At 40.0% G+C, this 23098-nt stretch overlaps 1 protein-coding gene across 1 annotated transcript; it reads left to right on the forward strand.

Annotated features, from left to right (window-relative positions):
• Positions 1-11931: 11931 nt before the first annotated feature.
• LOC149305514 (carbonic anhydrase 13-like) lies at positions 11932-21490 on the forward strand. Its single transcript, XM_089477546.1, has 7 exons — positions 11932-11962; positions 13905-14102; positions 17038-17156; positions 18026-18121; positions 18714-18776; positions 20285-20440; positions 21365-21490. The coding sequence occupies exons 1-7, from the start codon at positions 11932-11934 to the stop codon at positions 21488-21490; spliced, it is 789 nt and encodes a 262-aa protein (XP_089333672.1).
• Positions 21491-23098: the final 1608 nt, after the last annotated feature.

The raw sequence follows: 23098 nt of genomic DNA on the forward strand, positions 1-23098 counted from the left end.
ATGTTGGTTTACCGTTCTAAGCACTATGTACATTTCATTTTCTTATCTGATAAGCTTTAATAAGATACATTTGAATGGAAAATTAAGTGAGTACTCTCCATAGTAGTTAAACTGCCCTCATTTTTGCCTACTGCGTTAATATATAGTTACATGATACAGTCAGGATGTAACTGCTGCCTAAAGTCTTTGGTGAACGAGACAACTCAGTTGCTATATGTAAAGTTTCAAACAAAAAGACCTCACAGGCTGAGCCCAACCATCTTTAAATCAGAGCAGCACAGGGACCTATTGATTCTATTGGGTCAATATTGATATTTTAACTAGCATGAGTGGTTGATAATGTTGTATGCTGAGCGAGTCTTGGCTTAAAGATACTTAAATTTACACATACTGTATGTGTATTGAATGTGATGAGTGACCGAGGATTGATCGAGACCTGTGAATTACATCAGGAGAAATGGGCAGACTATATGGGCCCAGTGGTCCTTATCTGTCTTCAAATTCTATGGTTTTATGTAAACACAAGATTGACTATTTGAGCCTGAAGCACCATCCCATATGAATATGGCTGAACATTTTGGAATGGTTCGAGAAGAAGCAGTCAAGACTCTCATGCTTCAAGACAGATACAGCAACTGACATCCATGAGAAACTTTGATTAGACACATCCAAGAAGAATTGAAAGACATGAAATTTGACACTATCTTGTTTGAGAATTTGTTGAGGTCTTTTCCCAACTTAGTAAGGGCTGTGAGGAAGGCTGGGGGAGGAGATATTAACTACTGACATGTGGTTTGTGCTGAGTAAGATTTTGGACTTACTACATCCATTGCATTTCTCGCTTTACCCTATCAAATTGTTATTTTAAACTATTTCCCTGTGAAAATGGTGAGATTTAATCTTAACCCAATTTATGTGTAATGCATAAAATGATTCCTTTATAGAAAGGTATATTATTTTTGAAGAATAAACTCTCAAAGGTAACAATGTCTGAACAAAGACTGCCACTTCATACTGTTTAGGCAGTTTAATAATAGCCTACCAAGTACAGGTTACATATTACAAATGTGTGTGCAATGCTGTAATAATGATTATGTTATTGCTATTAATAGATGAGGAAGATGAAACATGTTATTTAAATAAAATATGTTGCATTTATACGGTCCAGGAAGTAAAATGTGTGTTAATTGTAATTTTTGTCCGATGGATTAAGTTCCTGATTAATGTATCAAAAGAAGGAATTGCTGATTAACTGGAATTCCCCTTGGTTCCTTTACGTATGTTACCTATGTTACACATCTTTTAATATTGTTACATTTTAAAATATCCTGTAGCTTCTTGTTTTTAAACAATGGAGGACTGGCAAGGAGGAGGCAATTATCACCGGGGCTTATTTATTTAAACATTTTGGGTTACTTGGTATGTATTTGACCTACAATTTCACATACAACCAACTCTTTCACCAGATCCTACCGCCTTCACTTGGAAAACATTTTCTGATTCTGCCCATTCCTCACACAAGAAACAGCAAAAATATTAATCCACTCCCTTGTGATGTCCTGCCTGGATGATTGCAACTCCCTGCTAACTGGTCTCCCCATCTCCCACCTTACCCCACTCCAATCTGTCCTCAAAACTGCAGCTAGTTTAGCCCCTTAAGGACAAGGCTGTTTTTTTTCTTTTTGTACCCTTCATGACCTATGTTGTTTTAATACTTTTGCGGTTCTCATGTTTAGCTGTAATTTTCTTCTCTCTCATTTAGTGTACCCACACAAGTTATATATTGTTTTTATATAAGATTGGCTTTCCTCGGATATCAAAGTTATATTTCAAAACCACTGTAAGGTTTGTCTTACCAGAAGGAATCCGATATGCAGGACTGGAACACACTTGCTCAAAAACAGAACACACGCAAGGGGCCTGGTGAGGATAACAGGGCACTTGGTGGTGTAACTGTAAGCACGAGTGGTCAGAGGGCAACCGTTTAGCAGACCAGGGTCGGGGCGCCAGAGGTAAACGTAGTCGGGTCGGATAGCCAAGGTCAGGATGCCAGAGGTACACGTAGTCGGGTTGGATAGCCAAGGTCAGGATGCCAGAGGTACACGTAGTAGCAGGGAGAGCCAGGGTCAGGAAACCAGAGAAACACAGGAAGCCGTTTAGCAGACCAGGGTCGGATACCGGGAGAACAGGAACAAGATATATATATATATATAGGATACGGGAGGAGCTCACGTAATACGGACAGAACCAGTATAACTGAGCACTGAGGATACTGTGCTCGAGGTTTAAATAGCCCGGGGGGGCGTTCCCCGACGTCCGGGACGTGATCGCGTCCTGCGTCGCCATAGCGACGCAGCGGAATCCAGCCGGCGGTCAGCTTCATGAATATTCATGAAGCGGCCGCGTGCGCGAGCGGCTGCTTCCAGCTCCAGTTTGCGGTGCCGGCATTTCTGCCGGGGAGGAGAAGAGGACGGCCGGGAGCTGCTTAAGGTAGGTGCCTTACAGGATCCCCCCGCAAGACGCGACCTCCGGGGGCGAGGATGGCCTGGCTTGAGAGGATGCAGTTTATGAAACTTTTGAACACATAATGGAGCATGAACTTGACTTGCCGGTTCCCAGGTCCTTTCTTCTGGGCTATATCCTTTCCATTGTATAAGGTATTCTAGATGCCCTCGACGGATCCTGGAATCTACCACTTTTTGTACCACGTATTCTTCAATCCCGTCGATGACCACTGGTGCAGGAGGAGGAGGTACCCGGTTAGGAAAAGGGTTGGCCACCCAAGGTTTGACCAGCGATACATGGAAAACCGGATGAATCCGACAGGTAGAGGGAAGTTTCAATTGCACTGTCACTGGGTTGATGATTTTCGTGATAGTGTATGGGCCAATGAACTTAGGTCCCAGTTTCTTGGAAGGAATCTGTAGGCGCAAATGACTTGTGGACAGCCAGACTTTGTCGCCACAATGGTAAGTAGGGGGACTGGAACGGTGGCGATCTGCATATGATTTGTAGGCCTTTCTGGCCTTGATTAAGTTTTGCTTCAGGACTTGAAATTGTCTTGTTAGCACGGTGACTCGATCCGAGATCCCGGGAATCGTAGGTTCGGTTGGCAGACCTGGAATCATGATAGGATGGTAACCATAGTTAGCGAAGAATGGAGACATCTTTATAGATCGCTGTGTTTGATTGTTGTAGGTGAATTCTGCGGAAGGGAGAAATTGGAGCCAATCATTCTGAAGGTGCGTGGTGTAACATCTTAAGTAATGCTCTAATATTTGATTTAGACGTTCGGTCTGACCGTTGGTTTGCGGATGAAAGGCCGTGGACAAAGTGGGACGAATGTGCAGCTTGCGGCAGAACACCTTCCAGAAACGAGATGTGAATTGCACTCCACGGTCTGAAGTGATAGTGCGTGGTAATCCATGAAGCCGGAACACTGTATCCAGGAACAAGGTGGCTGTGGTGGAAGCGGAAGGAATGCCAATTGTGGGAATAAAATGTGCCATTTTGGTGAATCTATCGATCACCACCATGATTGTGTCGTGTTTCTTGGAGGGTGGTAGATCGACAATAAAGTCCATAGAAATTTTAGACCAGGGAACCGAAGGAATAGGTAATGGGCGGAGAAGGCCCGTTGGTTTTCTACGGAGGGTCTTGGTACGAGCGCAGGTAGTACATGAACGGACAAACGAGGTCACATCTTGGTCTAGCGAAGGCCACCAGAATTGACGTCGAACGAGGTCTGTAGTCTTCTTAATGCCCCCATGTCCAGAGAGGAGAGAATCATGGCATGTTTGTAGAACCTTTAAACGGGCCGGGGTCGGTACAAATATCTTATCACGGTAGTATAATAAGTTTCGGGTACGACGAACCGGAGGATTAGTTCTCGGAACTACGGCTCTGCGGGATAAGGAGCGAATGAAGTCCATGAGAGATGGTTGGTGTGTGAGGAAGAGGCTGGAAGGAAGAATAGTATCCGGTTGAGTCTCGGGACAACTCGATACAGTAGGTAACCGAGACAAGGCGTCTGCTTTGGTATTACGGGATCCAGGGCGATACGTGATATGTAGGTTAAATCTCGTGAAAAAGAGAGCCCACCGAGCCTGTCTGGGGCATAGACGCCGTGCGGAGCGAAGATACTCCAGGTTCCGGTGGTCAGTATATACTGTTACTGGATGTTGAGTCCCTTCTAGCAGATGACGCCAGGTGTCCAGAGCCTGTTTGATGGCCAGTAGTTCTCTGTCCCCCACACTATAGTTCATCTCGGCCGGGGTGAGTTTACGCGAGTAGTAGGCCACAGGATGCAAATTTTGTTTCTCCCCATGTCGTTGGGACAGAACTGCTCCTACCACTAGATCCGAAGCATCCACCTCCAAATGGAACGGTTCCGCCACCATGGGTTGAATAAGGATGGGAGCAGTGGTGAAGTGTTGTTTGAGAGCGTCGAACGCATTCTGTGCTTCCGGTGTCCAGGCAAAACGGGAGTATTGACGAGTCAACTTGGTGATGGGCGCGATAACATGAGAGAAGTTTCTAATAAATTTGCGATAATAGTTTGCAAAGCCAATAAAACGTTGGACCCCTTTTTTATCAGAAGGTACTGGCCACTCCAAGATAGCTGACACCTTTTTAGGATCCATCTGTAGGTTTCCAGGCGTAATGATGAATCCCAGGAATTCTACCTGATCAGCTTCAAATTGGCATTTTTCCAGCTTAGCATAAAGGTGATGTGTGCGTAGACGGTCGAGAACCCTTTTGACCTGGTCGCGGTGATCAGATAGGTTTGACGAGAATATGAGAATATCGTCCAGATAGACCACCATAAAGACATCCAGATAGTCCCGAAAGACGTCATTTAAAAAATGTTGGAAGGTAGCAGGGGCATTGCAGAGCCCAAAGGGCATGACAAGATATTCGAAATGTCCATATCGACTTCGGAAGGCGGTCTTCCACTCGTCTCCTTTACGTATGCGGACCAAATTATAAGCCCCTCGGAGATCAATCTTGGAAAAGATCCGCGCAGTTTTGAGTCGATCCAGGAGTTCAGGAATAAGAGGTAACGGATATCTGTTTTTAATGGTGATCTTATTTAGTTCCCGATAGTCTACACATGGTCGCAGACTCCCATCTTTCTTTTCTACAAAAAAGATTCCTGCTCCTGCTGGAGAAGTGGAAGGTCGGATGAACCCTTTAGCTATATTTTCTTGGATATAGTCCTTAAGGTGCTGTAATTCAGGTTCTGTTAATGGAAATATCCTGCCGAATGGGATGGGAGCGCCAGGGAGGAGATCAATGGGACAGTCATAAGTCCTTTGGGGAGGAAGTGTATCAGCTCCCTTCTTGTCGAAAACATCACGGAACTCTGCATATTGTTTAGGAATACGTGGATCAGGAGGAGGAGGCGAACAATCAGGAAGCAATAGAAGTGTAGGGTGGTCTGTCCGGCATTGATTGCGGCAAAACAGGGATTGGAAGGAGAGGGTCCCCTTGGACCAATCAATTGTGGGATTATGGAGTCTTAGCCAGGGTAGGCCAAGAATTACTGGAAACATGGGTGACGGAATAAGGTCAAAGTTCAAGTATTCCGTATGATTATTCCCCAATAGAGCATGAAGTGGTGATGTTTCGTGTGTAACGGGTCCAGTAGACAGGGGGGACCCGTCAACCACTTGTATATGTATGGGAGCTGGCTTAATTGAAGTTGGTATATGCAGTTGCTTGGCAAAGTCCTGGTCCATGAAGCAACTGCTGGCTCCAGAGTCGATGATAGCAGAAACGGTGGTAGATTTATTGGTCCACTGTAAAAACAAGGAGATGTACAGGTGAGGAGAACCGTCCTTAGGGAAGGAACTTAGGCAAACTTTATCAGGTGCAGGCTTACCCCTGGGAGGGCGTCGCGGACAGGTAGATATCAGATGTCCAGGTTCACCACAGTATAGACACAGATTGTTCCTCCGACGACGGGCCTTCTCGGCTTCTGATAGTGGGCCACGTGCCACTCCAATCTGCATAGGTTCTTCTGGAGGGGGCATGATCGCTGGAAACTGGAGAGGAGGACCAGTAGGAACCGTAGGAGCAGTATGAACCGTAGGAGGGAAGTGGCGTCTCGGGGTAGGAATGGCTGAAGCTGCGCGTTCCAGGCGTCTTTCCCGAAATCTGCGGTCAAGCTGTATGACCAGGTGTATGAGGTCTTCTAAGGAATCAGGAATGCCCACGCGAGCCAGTTCATCCTTCAATCCTTCGGCCAAACCCAGACGGAACTGATCCAACAGTGCTGGTTCGTTCCACTTGCTTTCCATAGCCAAGCTTCGGAATTCGGTCACGTATTCCTCTACTGGCCTCTTCCCTTGTCGTAAAGCACGTATGGCAGCATGAGCAGAGGTAGTGCGAAAAGGATCGTCAAATAAAGTGTCCATAGCGTGACTGAACTCGGTCCATGAGTTCAGGACTGGATTATTGGTGCGCAGTAGATGGTGAGCCCAGATCTGTGGTTCCCCTGATAATAAAGAAATCACAGTTCGTACCTTCACATGATCAGAGGCGTAGGTTCTGGGTTGGAGAGAGAACAGGATTTGGCAGGACGTCATGAAGGTACGATAACTGGCTCTGTCTCCTGAGAAGCGCTCGGGAAGAATAGCCTTGGGTTCAGGAGTAGCAGCAGCAGCAGAGGCCCCCTCCATTGGTGGAAGTGGAGCGGGAGCAGGAGATGGTGCCCCAGGGCCAGGGGGGTTAGTTTGCAGTTCATGAAGCTGGTGCTGCATATGCGCATGGCTGGCTTGGAGGTCCTGGAAGGAGCGAGTAAGTGCAGTAATCTGTCCAGCGATGGCTGCAAGAGCATCAGAAATTCCTGCGGATTCCATGTCGAGGCTCAGTTATTCTGTAAGGTTTGTCTTACCAGAAGGAATCCGATATGCAGGACTGGAACACACTTGCTCAAAAACAGAACACACGCAAGGGGCCTGGTGAGGATAACAGGGCACTTGGTGGTGTAACTGTAAGCACGAGTGGTCAGAGGGCAACCGTTTAGCAGACCAGGGTCGGGACGCCAGAGGTAAACGTAGTCGGGTCGGATAGCCAAGGTCAGGATGCCAGAGGTACACGTAGTCGGGTTGGATAGCCAAGGTCAGGATGCCAGAGGTACACGTAGTAGCAGGGAGAGCCAGGGTCAGGAAACCAGAGAAACACAGGAAGCCGTTTAGCAGACCAGGGTCGGATACCGGGAGAACAGGAACAAGATATATATATATATATAGGATACGGGAGGAGCTCACGTAATACGGACAGAACCAGTATAACTGAGCACTGAGGATACTGTGCTCGAGGTTTAAATAGCCCGGGGGGGCGTTCCCCGACGTCCGGGACGTGATCGCGTCCTGCGTCGCCATAGCGACGCAGCGGAATCCAGCCGGCGGTCAGCTTCATGAATATTCATGAAGCGGCCGCGTGCGCGAGCGGCTGCTTCCAGCTCCAGTTTGCGGTGCCGGCGTTTCTGCCGGGGAGGAGAAGAGGACGGCCGGGAGCTGCTTAAGGTAGGTGCCTTACAACCACTTTCTTTAGTCATTCTGCCCCCATGTGCTATTTGGGACATCTCTGAAGGTGGCTAATTCAGTTTACTCCATCGAACCATATATTTTTGAAACCAAGACACCCCATGGAATTCCAAATGCTGATATTTTAACCTTTTCCATGCACTCATTCTACTACCAGTCTTTGTCAAACTTTGTAGTAGTAATTTATTTTTTGTGTTATTTCACACAAATTCTAATTCAGGTATACATTTAAAGCTTCTGGTATACGTCACTTCAAAACAAATCCACAATATGTGTTCAGTAACATCTCCTGAGTACAGTGCTACCATCCATGCATGGGTTTGTCCGATTATTTGGTGGCTAAAAAGCCACAGTTGGGACATGAGCAATTCAGGTTTTCAACTAGGAATTTTGACACCTGGTCCTTCTGCCCCCATTTCCTATTTGGGACATATTTGAAGCCAGCCAATTCAACTTACCCCAACAAACCATATAGTTTTGAAAACTACATACCCCAAGGTATTTCAAATGCTGGTTTTTTTACCCTTTCCTTGCACAAATTCTACCACCAGCCTTTGCCAACATTTGTGGTGGTAATTTTTTGTATTTTTCACACAAATTGTATTTCAGTTATGAATGTTTAGCTCCTGGTATATGTCACTGTGAAACAATACCTCCATATGTGTTCAGCATGTGTACACTTATACAACCCATGCATAGGTTTGTCAGGTTGTTTAGGGGCCAAAAGGCCACATTTGGGAGGTGTGCCTTTTTTATTTCATTTTGATATCTGGTCATTGTGCACCTTTGCCTTATTTGGGAAATCTTTGAACCTCGCCAATTAAATTTACCCCATTAAACCATACTTGTTTTAAACTAAAAACCCTATAGGTATTTGAAATGCAAGTATTTTAACTTTTTCAATGCCAGGATATTTGAGAAGATACAGAAATAATTTTAGCACTTGCTCATAACATTTTACTTTTTATTTTTTTATTTTTATATTTTTTGACCCTTTTTACATTTGGCGCTATATAAGTAAATGTAATGTAAAGGTGTCTAGTTTTTAAATACTGGTGTAGCACAGGAGTGGAGCTGGACAAAATATAGAAATATGCATTTATTATCATAAAAAGCTGTCTTTTTCTCAATTTCTGCCCACCGGTGTCACTTTGCACACAGTGTTACATGACATATACATCACAATGTTTGTAAGGTATACATTGGTTGAAATGAAGATGAAGGAACAAGTAAAAAGGTTTATGAAAGTACATACTGTTCCATTAACCCTTGCTTTGATTTTTTAGTGTTACCCGGAGTGGAAAAAAATTGGATAATGTTAAAACAGATTAACGGAGGATGCTTGCAGAGAGAGTAAGCATGAATATCTTATATTAATACAACTGAAATACATCTACTATTAGATTAAATGGGGAAAGTACCCTTCAAAATATATATTTGCTGTAATGTATTATCATATAGTGAGCAAGCAATAAGCAAGTGTTTTTCTTCACATAATGTTTTTCTGTGAAGATGCTGATGCCTGATAAGATGTTGAATTCTGCCACCTAGTGGAATGCTGGAAATTAGAGTCACAATTTGAAGGAATATTCATAATAAGGACATAGTAAGGAGTCTTAGGTTAACAACCCACCTGAAGAAGAGTGAATTTACTTCATTTTCTGTGTTGGTCCAATAAAAAAGTACCATCATCCATGGCTTTTTGTCCAAACACTTCAGTGGGTATTCAAGACCTTGAGTCTTGATCTTTTGCATCTTTTGTTCAACGGAATCCCCCAATATTAGAAAAAAGAACAAGAATTGATCCCTAGAGTAAGGAAGGAGATTGAGTCATAGACACAGGGCAGGCACAGGCAGAAGACACATTTAGACATATGGTACAAGACAAAATTTCCCCAATATATATATAAAAATAATTGACTACCCCATAGTAAGTGAGGAGATAGAAGAGCAGCAGCAGTAGTAGTAAGAAATGTGGCCTAAGCAGACACTGTTACATGCAGTCTTGGTGCAGGACTGAATTTCCCCAATATATGAAAAACTAAAATAATTGATCCCCAGAGTAAGTAGACAAAGGAGCAGCAGCAGTAGGGCGTCGGGTTCCATGAGAGGGGCGGCGTGCAGGCCGCTCCGGCACCTCCTCCTCCTGCCAGCTGTGTGCAGGAGGAGAATGGAGGCGTGGCAGGAGAAGGTATTTCTAGACGGGCAGCGCTTCCAATGCCGTCTCCCTCTAGAGACAGTGTGAGGGGTGGCACCACCAAGCTCCCTTTTGGCAGTGCTCAGATATTCTGAGACGATCTGTATGTTACATAGCGTTCCCAGTGTGCTCCTGTCCTTATTCTGAACCTGAACCTGAACTTGAACCTGACCCTGGCTTGTACCAGAAAATAGATCTGCTGCTATCACCTGGTGGTGCCTGTCCACCTTTGCTCTCGGGAGTGCTGGCAGTGCTTGCGGTAGTGGTGGCACCAATGACAGTTGTGGTGGCACTGGTAATGTTTTTTTTTGTAACTATTTTAATGAAAGGGCTTTGGAAATATTGTACATTTCCTTGACAACATGGTATTTCCTGGTAGCCACAGTAAAGTATTGATTCCATCTCTGTAGAGTTTCCAAGCATTTACATGGCAAACAAGATCAAGAAAGCAACCATCAAACAAAACAGACCCATAGATTCAGACAGGCAAATACCATGAAGAAGCTGCCAAAAGCAGTTCCAATACCAGCACCAGAGCCAGCCAATCCAACTGTGGCAGCACCAGCAACAACAAGTTTGTCAGCAGCGTCAATGTCCCTGATGATTTTACTGGTCTAGAATTCCCTCAGCACAATTGATCCCACCAAGGTACCAGCACATGACCTCTCAGTGAATCCTTGGTAGTAATTAAATAGCTAATTGCTTTGATAGGTGGAGTACACAATATTTTAGCACTACTACAGCCAGGATGTCCGGTACTACTGCTGCCGCTGCATGCAGCTCGTGGTAGTTACAGTATGACTCCGAGCAAGAAGGCTTCAGCCTACTTGGAACTGTTTTAGATATGAGGAGTCGCCTGAATACTATTTCTTAACACACCTGCCACCAAGCTCACAAAAACTGGAATCACTCCTTGTAACAGATATTTCCGAAATCTTTGTACTCACCAGTAAAAATGAAAAAAAATCAAATATATAACCTTAGAAATTTGCCTAAACTAATTTTTTAATTAAAAAACAGCCATAAAATAAATGAATTATTACACTACAGCTTCCCCCACCCCAGTAACTTTTGTGCACTAGAATAATGACACTTGCAGTATGGTACCAAAGCACAGAACCACAGTCTCAGCCTCAACACTGTCACAATCCAACTCTCGTGAGTCTGTAACTGCTACTGACAAGTTAAAATAGAGTCCGCACACATACGCTTGTCCCCTCCCCTTGTAAATGCTGATTGGCCAGACTGAAAAAAGTAAGGAAAAAATACAGGCTCTTGGACCCATCAATCGCCATAACCACAAATGAGACCACCATCCTGATTTATCCATCATTTATATGTACCCTCCTACGCACAGTCCCTTCAAAGAGCACATAAGCAGGTTGCAATGGTGCCAAAACATGGCATCGAATGAACAAATCTTAACAAAAAAAGATTTTGTCATTTGTTTAGTTGGGGACCCTCCCAACCCTCCCTAATCAGAAATTAGTACGAAAGCACAAAATTGCCAAATATTGTAAAAAAAAGTTTGTAATTTCCAAAGACTAACATATGTATAAAATTTTACTTAATCTGTACCATGGAATTATTTCATGTATAAAACTGCAGAATTAAGGATTTGGATAAAGTTACACATGTGCTTTTTTATTTTACATTGTTTTCATACTTACTAGAAAAAGAAAAAAAATGTCATAAGGAACATTTGTCATGTACTTCTTGGCACTTGATAAGTGGTAGCCACTAAGATATTTTAGAAATACTTTAGTTTCACTAGCATGAACTACACAAGGGCTTACTCTGCAGGTTGCCCTTCGAACATGTGACTAGTATTAGCGAACCTCTGTAACAGGCGCTGCCTCTTTAAGTCTGCACACTTTAAAGCCTCAGTATTGACATGTAATATAACGTGGGCAGGACACAGTCCTAAGTCTGTAGTAGAATGTTGATCTCTGGAAAGTGGAAACCACTTGCCACCAGACGACGAGCTAGAAAGACCTGCAGCTTGTGAGAAGGATCAAGTCCTTTAACGTTTTCTGCCCAATTTTGGTAAGAATCTAGCAACAATATTTGGAAAAAAACAGTTAACATTTATTGCCAAGTACAGCTTGGATTGCCCATTGCAAGTTATTGTATATGTATTTTCTTATAGTTCTGTAGTTTTCGTGCCACATTTGGAGAAATATGAACAAGTGGGGTTATGCGGAGCACAACGGTGAGTACAGAGACACAAGGATTTAGGGAAATTTAACCATTTTACCTAATAAACACCATTAACTTCAGTCATGAAGTACACAATAAAATGTGCTGTTCATCCGTGCAACATATAATGCGTTAACAACATTACTATTCCATCATCACACATTTTACTAAATTTAGAGAAGGCTGTTGCGTCTTAATAATAACACTCATTGTAACATTTATATCTAAAATATTTATACTGACGGTAGGTGGGTGATATTTGTATAAATTGATGAATATGAACATTTTGTTATTTTATTTGATATTTACATTAATGTTAGAACATTTGGGGGAGTCATTTTGTATTTTGGAAAAAACATAAGACTTCTGGGCATTCGATTTTAGAAATGGGCAAAAAGGTGAAAGTCTGCTCTCCCAAGACATGAGAAAACCTTATGGTTTCAACTCTTTCCAAGGAAATTCCCATAGAAAAGATGCCCATGAAAGTGGTCCACTAGAATAGAACCTGCCAGAAATCTTCCATGACACCATAATCTTCTAAACAGGCTATGGGCCCATCAGCCCAAAAGGACTTCAGCAAAACTGCCTGCATAATGTTTTCCATAAATACACCTCAAATGAAAAAGTGGGGGGCTGTTATGATTTCTTTTAAAAACACCATTCTACAAAAAAAAAATGTCATGGCTGTTCCTCTGAACCCAAGCAAAGCATTTCAGTAATGTTTTCTATTAGCAGTAAGAAGGGCACAACTTAAGCTGTTAATTTACCTTATCATATATAATGTTTAAAGAACATCAGCAGATTCCATAGCACCACAATTTATACAAATGAAGATTACCAATATTTTAAAACTAGCAATATATAAAAATTGGTAACATTAACCCATGTAGGACATAATATAGCGAAGAGGGCCTCCTTCTGCAGGCTTGCAGTTCTTAAACACTCTGATCACATAATAACTGTATTTGTAGCTCCCGTTGGTGTTACTCTGCTTTTGACAGATAAGAATATCTTTATCAATGACTTAGCAGTATTTGTAACACACATTATTACATGCACAAGATAACGTAATTAAATTAACGCATTTTCTCTGTGTTATTTAAAATGTAAACGTGTTTATACTTGACACTTTTTGGTAATGGACTGGCAGCAAGTACATTACTTTTTGGGGGGGGCTTTAAAGAAAATTGACAGTTACTTATCTGTCTACTGTCCATTATATTACTGCATTTAAAAGTGTGTAATAAAAACATGGGTAAACACTAAATAGAAGCTCACACATGTATAGTTCCATAATAAAAATCAATAACGTGAACAAATATAAGGGACTCAAAGAGAAAAGTATCATGTGTGTTACTTTATTTTCAAACTAAATGGAAAGTTTTTCTTCAAGCAAAACTGTTCAAAGAAGCAAAGCCCCTCCTTGACTGGCATCAATACCAACAGCATTGACAGGATGCCATTGGAATAATATTCTAAAAGCAAGTTTAAAAAAATACTCCTCTTATGCACAGACTCCCATCGGTTATTGGTAATGACTTGGTGCCCCTGAATGTTATGTAAAAGGGGAGGCAAGGAGACAGCACGGACAAAGGAGGGTTGTCAACATTCAACCCAGGGGACAAGACCAGCCAAGTAGACTATCCAGTCCTGTCCGAGACTTACTAACAGAGAGGAAATACATAAAAACCGCAAAAGGAGATAATAAGATCCAGTAATTGTGTAAATGCTACCTAAAGTACTTGTAGAACTGTCCAAAACACTCAGGTAACTTAGGTGACTATTTTGGATTTTTCCACATTTTAGTAATTTGGCCTTCTCCTCCTAAAATCTTGACTTTATCCCACACGCTTATATTGTAGTTCAGCATCGATAGCGCCGTTGGTGACTTTCCAGGTTATCAGGAAGACTTCTTTTGGAATGATTGTTTTTTTACTCTATTTATTGTTTCTTAGGTCCTGAACTGTGGCATGAATGGTTCCCTATTGCCAATGGAGAACGTCAATCCCCGATTGATATTGCAGCACAAGATGCTGACTACGACCCCACTTTACAACCTCTCCACATTGACTATGATGCACATTCCGCTAGAGTGATCATTAACAGTGGACATACCTTTAGTGTTGAATTTGACGATGGGGATGACAAATCAGGTTTGTCTTCTGTTTTGTATATTTTGCATTTTATTTTCTAAAATCAATAGATACTGTATGTTTTTATTATAATGTTTATGTATATCCAATTGATTTCCTTCTCCTCTGTTGACTTTAAATGCAATTTTTAGATTTTGAGATCAATAAAAAACACACAGCTGAAGTAAACCTAGTATTCCATTGTGAGTTTTTTTAAAAACTGTATGTTTGCACATGTTAATGCAACTACTTTGGGTTTATCCATTAGTAGTCAATTACATTGAATTCATCCATTTATTACTAGGCATGCAAAATACCAACCCTGGTACCTGTAAATGTTAATTTGACTCATACAACTCCATGGGAGTCTTTCTCTTCGCCCATTATTTTATGGATACGGGGTACTGTTTGTTCTACAATGCCACTGTTATTTCTGATTGTTTAGCTCATTTTGTCACTTTTGTTCGAGCAACATCATACATCAATTTGTAACTATGGATATGTTTTGCTACGGTATGTCTCCTCTTCTTGTCCATCCCTCTCAACATTCAGACATACTGTACGCTGGAATTTCTTTGTTACATACCTGTATGTATATTGATGTACTGTGGTAATTATACTTCGCTGCGTTATTATAAATAAAGGTGACTTGACTAAATTGCAAAATACCAACCCTGTGTGCTATCCTTCTGCGAGGAGGGCCAAGTACACCCTTCATGCTTAATTGATGAGTTGGTAAGGAATGAAGGGATCCAAATTCTATGGACTGACCTAGCTGTTCTAGTAGGAGAAGCTTATTAGGCTTGGGCTTTCAGAATGCCTAGTGAAGTCCGTAAGTAGAAACTGCAGTAGAGACTTTCCTCCAGACAATTTAGCAAATAAATCTCTTTCTTTTCATTGCTAATTAATATCATATAACCAATTATAAAGTTATTTGAACACATTATAATGTATTATTTTACGCTCTTGAAACAGGGTGCTAAACAGTTAAAACAAACAAGGTTAAATAAGTCTAGCTATCTGGTTATTAAATAGAAGGTGCCGCTTATCAGACGGTTGACCGCTTTATAAGTAAGTAGAAAGGAAGCCCAGTAATCTCCATTAGAGGAGCATTTAAATGTTATCAAGCCCAGTGGTTAAATTAAATCCAGTATGTACTATCACTTCAAACACCGTGTACTGAATATTCTCAGCTTTTCTATGGCTCACAGTAATGTTTACAACTTAATTAATACTAGGAGTAAAGGTATGTCTGTAGCATGTGATACATGATCAAATATCAATCCTGGACTCTGGAAGGGAAATCAGAGGGCAGTTTGATCAAAGATTAGATAACAGTAAAAACGTGATTGTTAGAAGGCTTTGTTATAAAGAAAGGTTATAGAAAGAAAATGTACCCTTGCATTGGGTGATGGTCTGTAGTATAAGGCATTGCTGCGTAATGATGTCATTGACATATACTAAGGGGATGGTGTTTTATCCCTGGACTGCAGACTTCTGCGTGAACAGGCAGGGGTTAACAGGTTTGAGGATAAATAGATGACACGTTCACTCAATGGATGAAATCATGCATATACTTTATTAACCAAATCAAAACAGATGCATAATAATCAGATAAAAGAAGAATGGAACAGATTATCGTTCTGTCCCTTTCCACACTGAGAGACCCTCAGAGCTATACGTTGCTTCACATTATCATTTGCTGAAAGCATGCTTATCAGTCTACATGCTAATAAAGCTATTACCGTATATTTGCTGGATTATAAAACAATCCTGATTCTAAGACGACCCCCGGCTGCCAGAGAGGAGGATCCGGGTCGCCTGCAGCGCTGCGGGGGATCTGGATCTTTGTCTTGTAGTCAGACCTCTATTTGAGGTCCGATTAGAAGACAACCTTGAATATAAGACCATAAAACCTTGTCTTATAATCGAGCAACTACGGTATTTAGCTAAACTCAAATCTTCATACTGCTCTCCATATCCTGTTAATTGTGGTCTGTGCATAGACCTGAGACTATGGTGTAATTACGCTTCAGCTGCCAGCCTACCTTAAATATAATACATTGGAATACAGAAATCCTCTATAACATAATAAAGCAAACAAGCAATTTACTGTGTCTGTAAAAACACACAACTGGAATGACAACAGGCTCAATCTTTTATGCTGTATTGTCAAAAATATAAGAACAAATACTGAGACGGCACAATTATTGTGACCACACATACACATCATTGTCTGTTTGCACTAACCACTAATTTGAGCTCGTTATGATATGTATAATGTTGCTTGAATCATTTCAACTTCAGAATACATTTGACTTTGGAATCAATTTCACATATGGATTTCCAAGATTCTAAACGTACTTTAAAATGTACCTTTTATAAAATACAATATATTATAAAATGATTAATATATTACCGGTACTTATCTAATCCTCCCAGTAAAATATGTGTGTGTACATATGTGAGGAGCATGGCTAGAATTCATGGTACTAAAGAAAAACTATGGGTTATAAAATACTTTGCCTAAAAATCATCATTGCCACTCAAAATTATATCTGTGGTTTATGATTTATCCAGCAGGTTTTAATCGCATGAACAGCAATTCTCAAGCTTATTTTTTTAGACCTGTAGGAATGCATTCAACATTTTGCATTGCATATTTTATTATATGAAACCATTTTTTTTGTAAATATTTTTCATACAATTTGTATAAATATGCGGCTCTGCCATTTCAAGACCTTATAAGCGCCCCCACTCTGCTTTTACTTGGGTATCTACATACCAGATGAATGCCTATTCATCCTTTAAAGTTAATAGCACAGTTTGGGTGCCAAATTGGAACTGTTAACAGCCCTATTATATTAATGTGTTCTGAATTTATTACATTCCATAATTACATCAAATAATTGGATTATTATATATTTTGTAGCATTATCCTTTTTTATCTTTTTAGTGGTCACTGGAGGTCCATTTAATGGAAAATATCGATTGCGTCAATTCCATTTTCATTGGGGGCATTCTGATGACCATGGATCTGAACACAGGGTGGATGGTCAGGCATATGCCGCGGAGGTATTAATTATTTATTTGAAGATGCAAATCTAACTTCTTTTAATGCTTATGCATAATTCTGCTTGAAGAATTTCACGGGCTTTGCAGTCAATCAAAAGTGACTTGTGTGATGGATACCCTTGGTGATTGCTAGACACAGGTTATGCTATATATCCCTTATTTTAGGAAGACCAGTCCATGTAGGATTAGAATAAATATTGAAACCTAAAAACAAACACGAAGACATTGTATATTTCCTAGACTGAAAGAGACTTTTTTCTCTGTTGGCCCAATAAAAGACATTATGTTCCCTGGGACCAAAACGGCTATTTACCTTGTTACAATACAAGGATTATCTGTGAGCTGGATGATATGTGTTGGCTAAATTTTTGGTTAAACATTGAATGAAACTATAGATGTACTTGATTGCAAGGACAACATTTGTTGCTCACGAAATTAATAAAGTAAAGTAAGTAAGTAAGAATCATTGTTGTTTGTTTTATGAATTTAAAAAGAATGTTAGGCATTTATTACACCCAGTTAGTGGTGTGCTCCATAAACCTGCAAATTTCTAAATACCAGTGACAGGAGACAAGTGGAGTTTGAATGATACCTTTATTGGCTAACTGAGTAAATATAGATTGCAAGCTTTCAAGACCTCTCAGGTCCCTTCATCAGGCATGTTATGAGAGGTCTTGAAAGCTTGCAGTCTATATTTACTCAGTTAGCCAATAAAGTTATCATTCAAACTCCACTTGTCTCCTGTAATTCTACGGCTAACACGGTACCAACTCTCATCTTTAATACCAGTTCTAATATGGAATGTTTATGTGTCTTAGAAACCATATGGCTCTTGCTTCACTCTGAAATAAATAAATATGTTGTTTCAGCTACATATTGTCCACTGGAATTCTGAAAAGTACAGTAGTTTTGTAGAGGCAGCTAATCAACCTGATGGCCTTGGAGTAATAGGAGTGTTTCTGAAGGTAAGTGTTAAAGAGCGCAATAATAGATTGCATACGGGTTCTAGAAAATGGGGTCAACAGTGTGTGCATATTTAAACAAGATAGGCAGGGACGTAACTAGAAACCACAGGGCCCGGGGCTCCCCAACTTCAACAGCTGGTCTGTGCCATCATTGCCCTTTGAACGCTTTCCAACAAACACTCTGGCACACAAATTACACACGCTTAATAATACTCACTAACACACACGTGCACATCCGTGCTTACATACAAACACAATTACACTTCTGTGCTCACACACAATTACACATCTGTGATCACATACACACACAATTACACAGGCATGCTCACATACATACATTTATACAAACACATGTACATACATCCCACCATATGCTTTATGGTAATTTACAAACAAAATGTTATACAGAAGCCTATATAACAAGATGAATACCTAAAGTATACCTTCTCATTTTGGAGTACGGATAACTAAATATCTCTATATAATGTAATGGAACAACTCTACATGATGTCTGTGAATAAATCAGTTTTGTAGATGATTAGTAATAATTCAAATATTAAACACTTTTTTTTTTTTTTTTTATCATTTTCAGATTGGAGAAGACAATGCAAGCATAGAGAGGATTACGAATGCCTTAGATGCTATTCAGACTAAGGTAACAGAATGGAAACCTTTAGATTCTGTTAAAAACCATTCACTTGTATTATTGTTTCAGACACCTCTAGGAGCTAAGAATATTGACCAGTACTCAATGGGTAAAATGTTTTGTAGGTAAGACAGCTACTGGAACTAGGCAGGGAATGGTCTATACAGTTAAGCCCTCACTTCTCTCCCATCCTACCTTATGGGGAGTCTGATCCTACACTTGCTTAGAGGTCCACTTTTAAGGGCAAAATTGGTGAGGTCAAACATCGACCTATATCACGCTCTTACCTGCTTCCTGCACATATACACTCTTATACACATGTTTAATTTTCACATAATTTAACATGGCTTTTCGGTACCTCAGTAGTATATGCTCCTCGGTATGCATTTATCGGCCTGGTTACAGCTAATTTTTTTACATCTTCTAGAATATTAGGAATTCGGCCCATATCGTGTCTATTATGAAAACAACATTTATGCGCAGAGTTGTTTTTCCACACTCTTTAGCGACTGAGCGTAAACAATAATGTAGACTCATATAATCGCTGACTGAAATATACACAAAAATACTTTAATGTGATTTTCATAGATGAAAAGGTACCTGGCCTCCTGATTAGGGACTTTTATTCAGTACTGAGAATTTCCACTTGCTCATGTATGTCCCAAGCACAGCATGACTGATGTTGAGGCATGAATGTCTAGCAGGGTCCTTAAAACTACAACTCTTACCTATTGTCCCATAATCATCTGGCTTGTTAGCCTTGTGCAGCCTTACTGAAAATCCGCCATATTACTCTCTGTATGTTGACATTGTAAAGTTAATGGCACTTTTAAAGATATTTGCAAAAAAAGCTATGTAGTTACATTTTGTACCTCTTCAATCGATAAGGTGACATTCCCACCGTGCAGCTGATTTCTGCATTCGTGGCTTCCCATGTAAAGGTGGATATACCTTTAGCATCTTGCTTATAACTAGTGCAAAAAAACATGGGTGAGTGGCCAACATTCCTCAAGATTCACATCACAGAGACTCAAATCTTTCAATACAAAATATCATATAATATGTCTAGCATTTAGCATTTTTGGTCTTTTTATTAATGGGCAATTTATTGAACAGCAGAATTGTAACAGTGTGTATAAATTAATCAGAAAAAAAGCATCACAATAGATGGAAAGTGAACATAAAATAAATACAAATCTAAAAGATAAAAACAGAACATTAAGTCCATAGAGTAGTGATAGTCCAGAAAAGGGGAGCAGTGGTGTATATTGGCTGACAGCTGCCCTAGGCCTGACCTTAAGGACACGAGACACTGATTTAGGTTGTTATGGAGCCTCCATAATGTAATTGTGCTGATTACAAGGGAAATCCTGCCCATGAAGAACTAACGCAACAGGGAACCTGATCGCCAAATGGGGTTTGCAATACTATTGTACTCTATATACACTATTATATTACCTCTAGTCCATAGAACATTCTTTATGAAAACAAACGTAAAAATAATCTGTACTGTTTAGGGAAAACAATCATCATTTACCAAATTTGACCCTTCCTGTTTGCTACCTGATTGCTTGGATTTCTGGACTTATTCGGGATCACTTACAGTGCCTCCGCTTCTTGAGAGTGTAATATGGATTGTACTAAAGAAACCAATATCTGTCAGTTCCAGACAGGTGAGTGCTATCATTACACGTGCTTCTGGAGTTATAGCATTTTAACCATCCAGTACTTCAAATTGTAATACTTTAGCAGGATATTTTCAGTATAAGAAAGTGTTTGTTTTAGAGGTAATTTTAAAACCTCAATAAATCCTACATCTCTCTCTCCACCGCTCAATGCAATTAGTATTTAAAAGAAAAACAAGGAGAGGCACTCCGGAGGTGCTTTCTAATTCAAATTCGTATTTGCTCAATCGCGTGGGTTTCAAAACGAACAACTTTTTCTTTAAAATGTAACATGTTTCGGATCTTACTTTGTACTTATTCGAGTGTTACGTTTTAAAGGGAAAGTCGTTTGCTGTGAACTTCCCATTAAATACTTTATGAATTAGAAAGCAACTCCAGAGTGAGTCTCCTTCTTTTTCCTAGTCAGTGGCCAATGTCTAATTCTTTAGTTGTCTCGTGGCCATAAACACCAAAATAGGTCTAATGGTGTATAACTGGGAGACCAAATGAGTAAATTATCAGAGCACGTTCTCTCTTAAACCCCCATTACCAGTGCTTTCTAAAATGTCAAACCTCATGCAGTAAATAGAAAACAGATACAGCAAAGCACTTTAAATGCTTTTTCTCATTTTTTGGTGACACATCCTATGTAATTTCATAGGCCAAGTGCGCAAAAATATTTAGGTTGAGGAGGATTCTCAAACTTATTTAAACTGGGAACATGTTTATTGGAAAACTCAGCTTTCTACTGTAGGCAATGTAACATGTTTTCCCATGAGGTGCACCGAGACGCTTTTGTTATCTTTTTGAGTTTTGCATTACTATTACAAATAGTGTGATATCATTGTAACTGTTGTCATTTCTTGTATTCATTTACTTCTACAACATTTCAGTAAAGATTCCATTAATATTTTTTAAATGTTTATTATGTAGCTATCAGAATTCCGAAGCCTACTGAGCACCAGCGAATCAGAAGAAATTGGACCATGCTGCATAAAAGCTAACTACCGGCCCGTGCAGCCCCTCAAGAACCGCAAAGTCAAAGCATCCTTCTCATAAATGACCAATATTTTTTTAATAAACAAAATGGACATAAACATAGAGGCCTGTGTAATATTGCAGACCACTCTGTGGGAATAACTAAGGAAAGGCCAGCTACGATACTTATATTGAAGAATATATGTGTGATCCTTGGACAGCTGAGCAACAATGGGACATTAATCCACAACCATTCCGATACACAAATTACTCTCCCCTGTGATACTGTGCGGGTGAAGCTGAAAATCATTCACCAGCCCCAAGTACTCTTCAAAACAATATTGGCATTTATTGGATAATATTGACACTGACAGGGTGTTGGAATGAACCCTCGAACACAAAATTCAAAGACTTTTTATACAGGCTGTAACATAGGATGGATGGTCACACAGACATGACATATGATTCCTGTGTCAAGTAGCTACATTTGTTTTTTCCAGACACCTCCAAAAGTGAGACATATAGAAATAGCTGACATGAGTTTCTGCTTTGTTTCAGTTTCCAAAAAATCATAAGCGTACATGTATTCTCTTAAATGTTCTTAGACAATCTCCTTAACACGGCTCCATCCTTTTCTGAGTTTCATGGTCACTTCCTTTTTTAACACTGAATGTCTGAGTCTGATAACTTATCTAAACTTAGATAAACACAAACTTATCTAAACTTGTTAAACACAACCAATTATCTCTCTGCGATTAGTCTACTAAAGTGAAGGAAAAGTAAAAAGGGTAAAAGTAAAAAAAATAATAATATTGAATTTTGTTCAGTTTTTTTTTTACAGGCAATAATAAGTAACATTTAAAAAGAAACAAAACAGCAGATCCTAGTGCACACTCTGTGTTTAAAGTGTTTTCATATGATTATTAAAATATTGCATGTAGAGAAGGTAGGAAGGCTCATCAAGAAATACTCCCAATTCTTTTACAAATTGTAAGATGTGTATATCTTTTTAATGCTGTGTAAAACCTTACATTCAGATCCTCAGTATTTCGACACAGTCTTCTTGAAATCAACAGTCCCATCAACGTTTGTATAAAAGAAAAGATAAAAGTCACCAATCCAAACTTCTGCTGAAGCTTTTCACCCAATACTTGCGGCTTTCTCAAAGTGGAAAGCATCTAAACTTATCTAAACTTAGCCTGTTAACCTTATGGCATTGCTAAAAACAAAATGTAAACATACCTTCTAACAATGGTCGACATATTTGGTTTGGATCTAGAAGCCAGCCAAAAAATGTAGAAGCCAGTATTTTCTCCAATCATGTTTACTTAAATTTCGATCCCTTCTATTGAAGGTGATGTTCCACCATCATAAGTCCCCTTAATATAATATATAATATACCAATACATGAAATATTTGGCAAATATATATCAATAATAATATAAGTCATAAAGAATTGCTAAACTTCAATCAATTTAGTAAGCTGACAAACTAATATATCACATTATTGGTAAATCAAGTTAATAATTGATAAATATTGATAAATTAAATAGAAGGCAAAAAAACAATTTAATGTCTAGTATATAAAGTTGATAAATGTATTAGGACTTTGTTAAACATAAATGAAGCAGCATGTATCTACGTGAAATGGAGCTGACGGTGCCTGCCATGTATCCTTGGTGCTTGTAC

This window comes from Sceloporus occidentalis, unplaced genomic scaffold (assembly GCF_023333645.1).
Source record: "Sceloporus occidentalis isolate IW3139 unplaced genomic scaffold, rSceOcc1.0.p SCAF_11, whole genome shotgun sequence".
Classification (NCBI taxonomy): domain Eukaryota; kingdom Metazoa; phylum Chordata; class Lepidosauria; order Squamata; family Phrynosomatidae; genus Sceloporus; species Sceloporus occidentalis.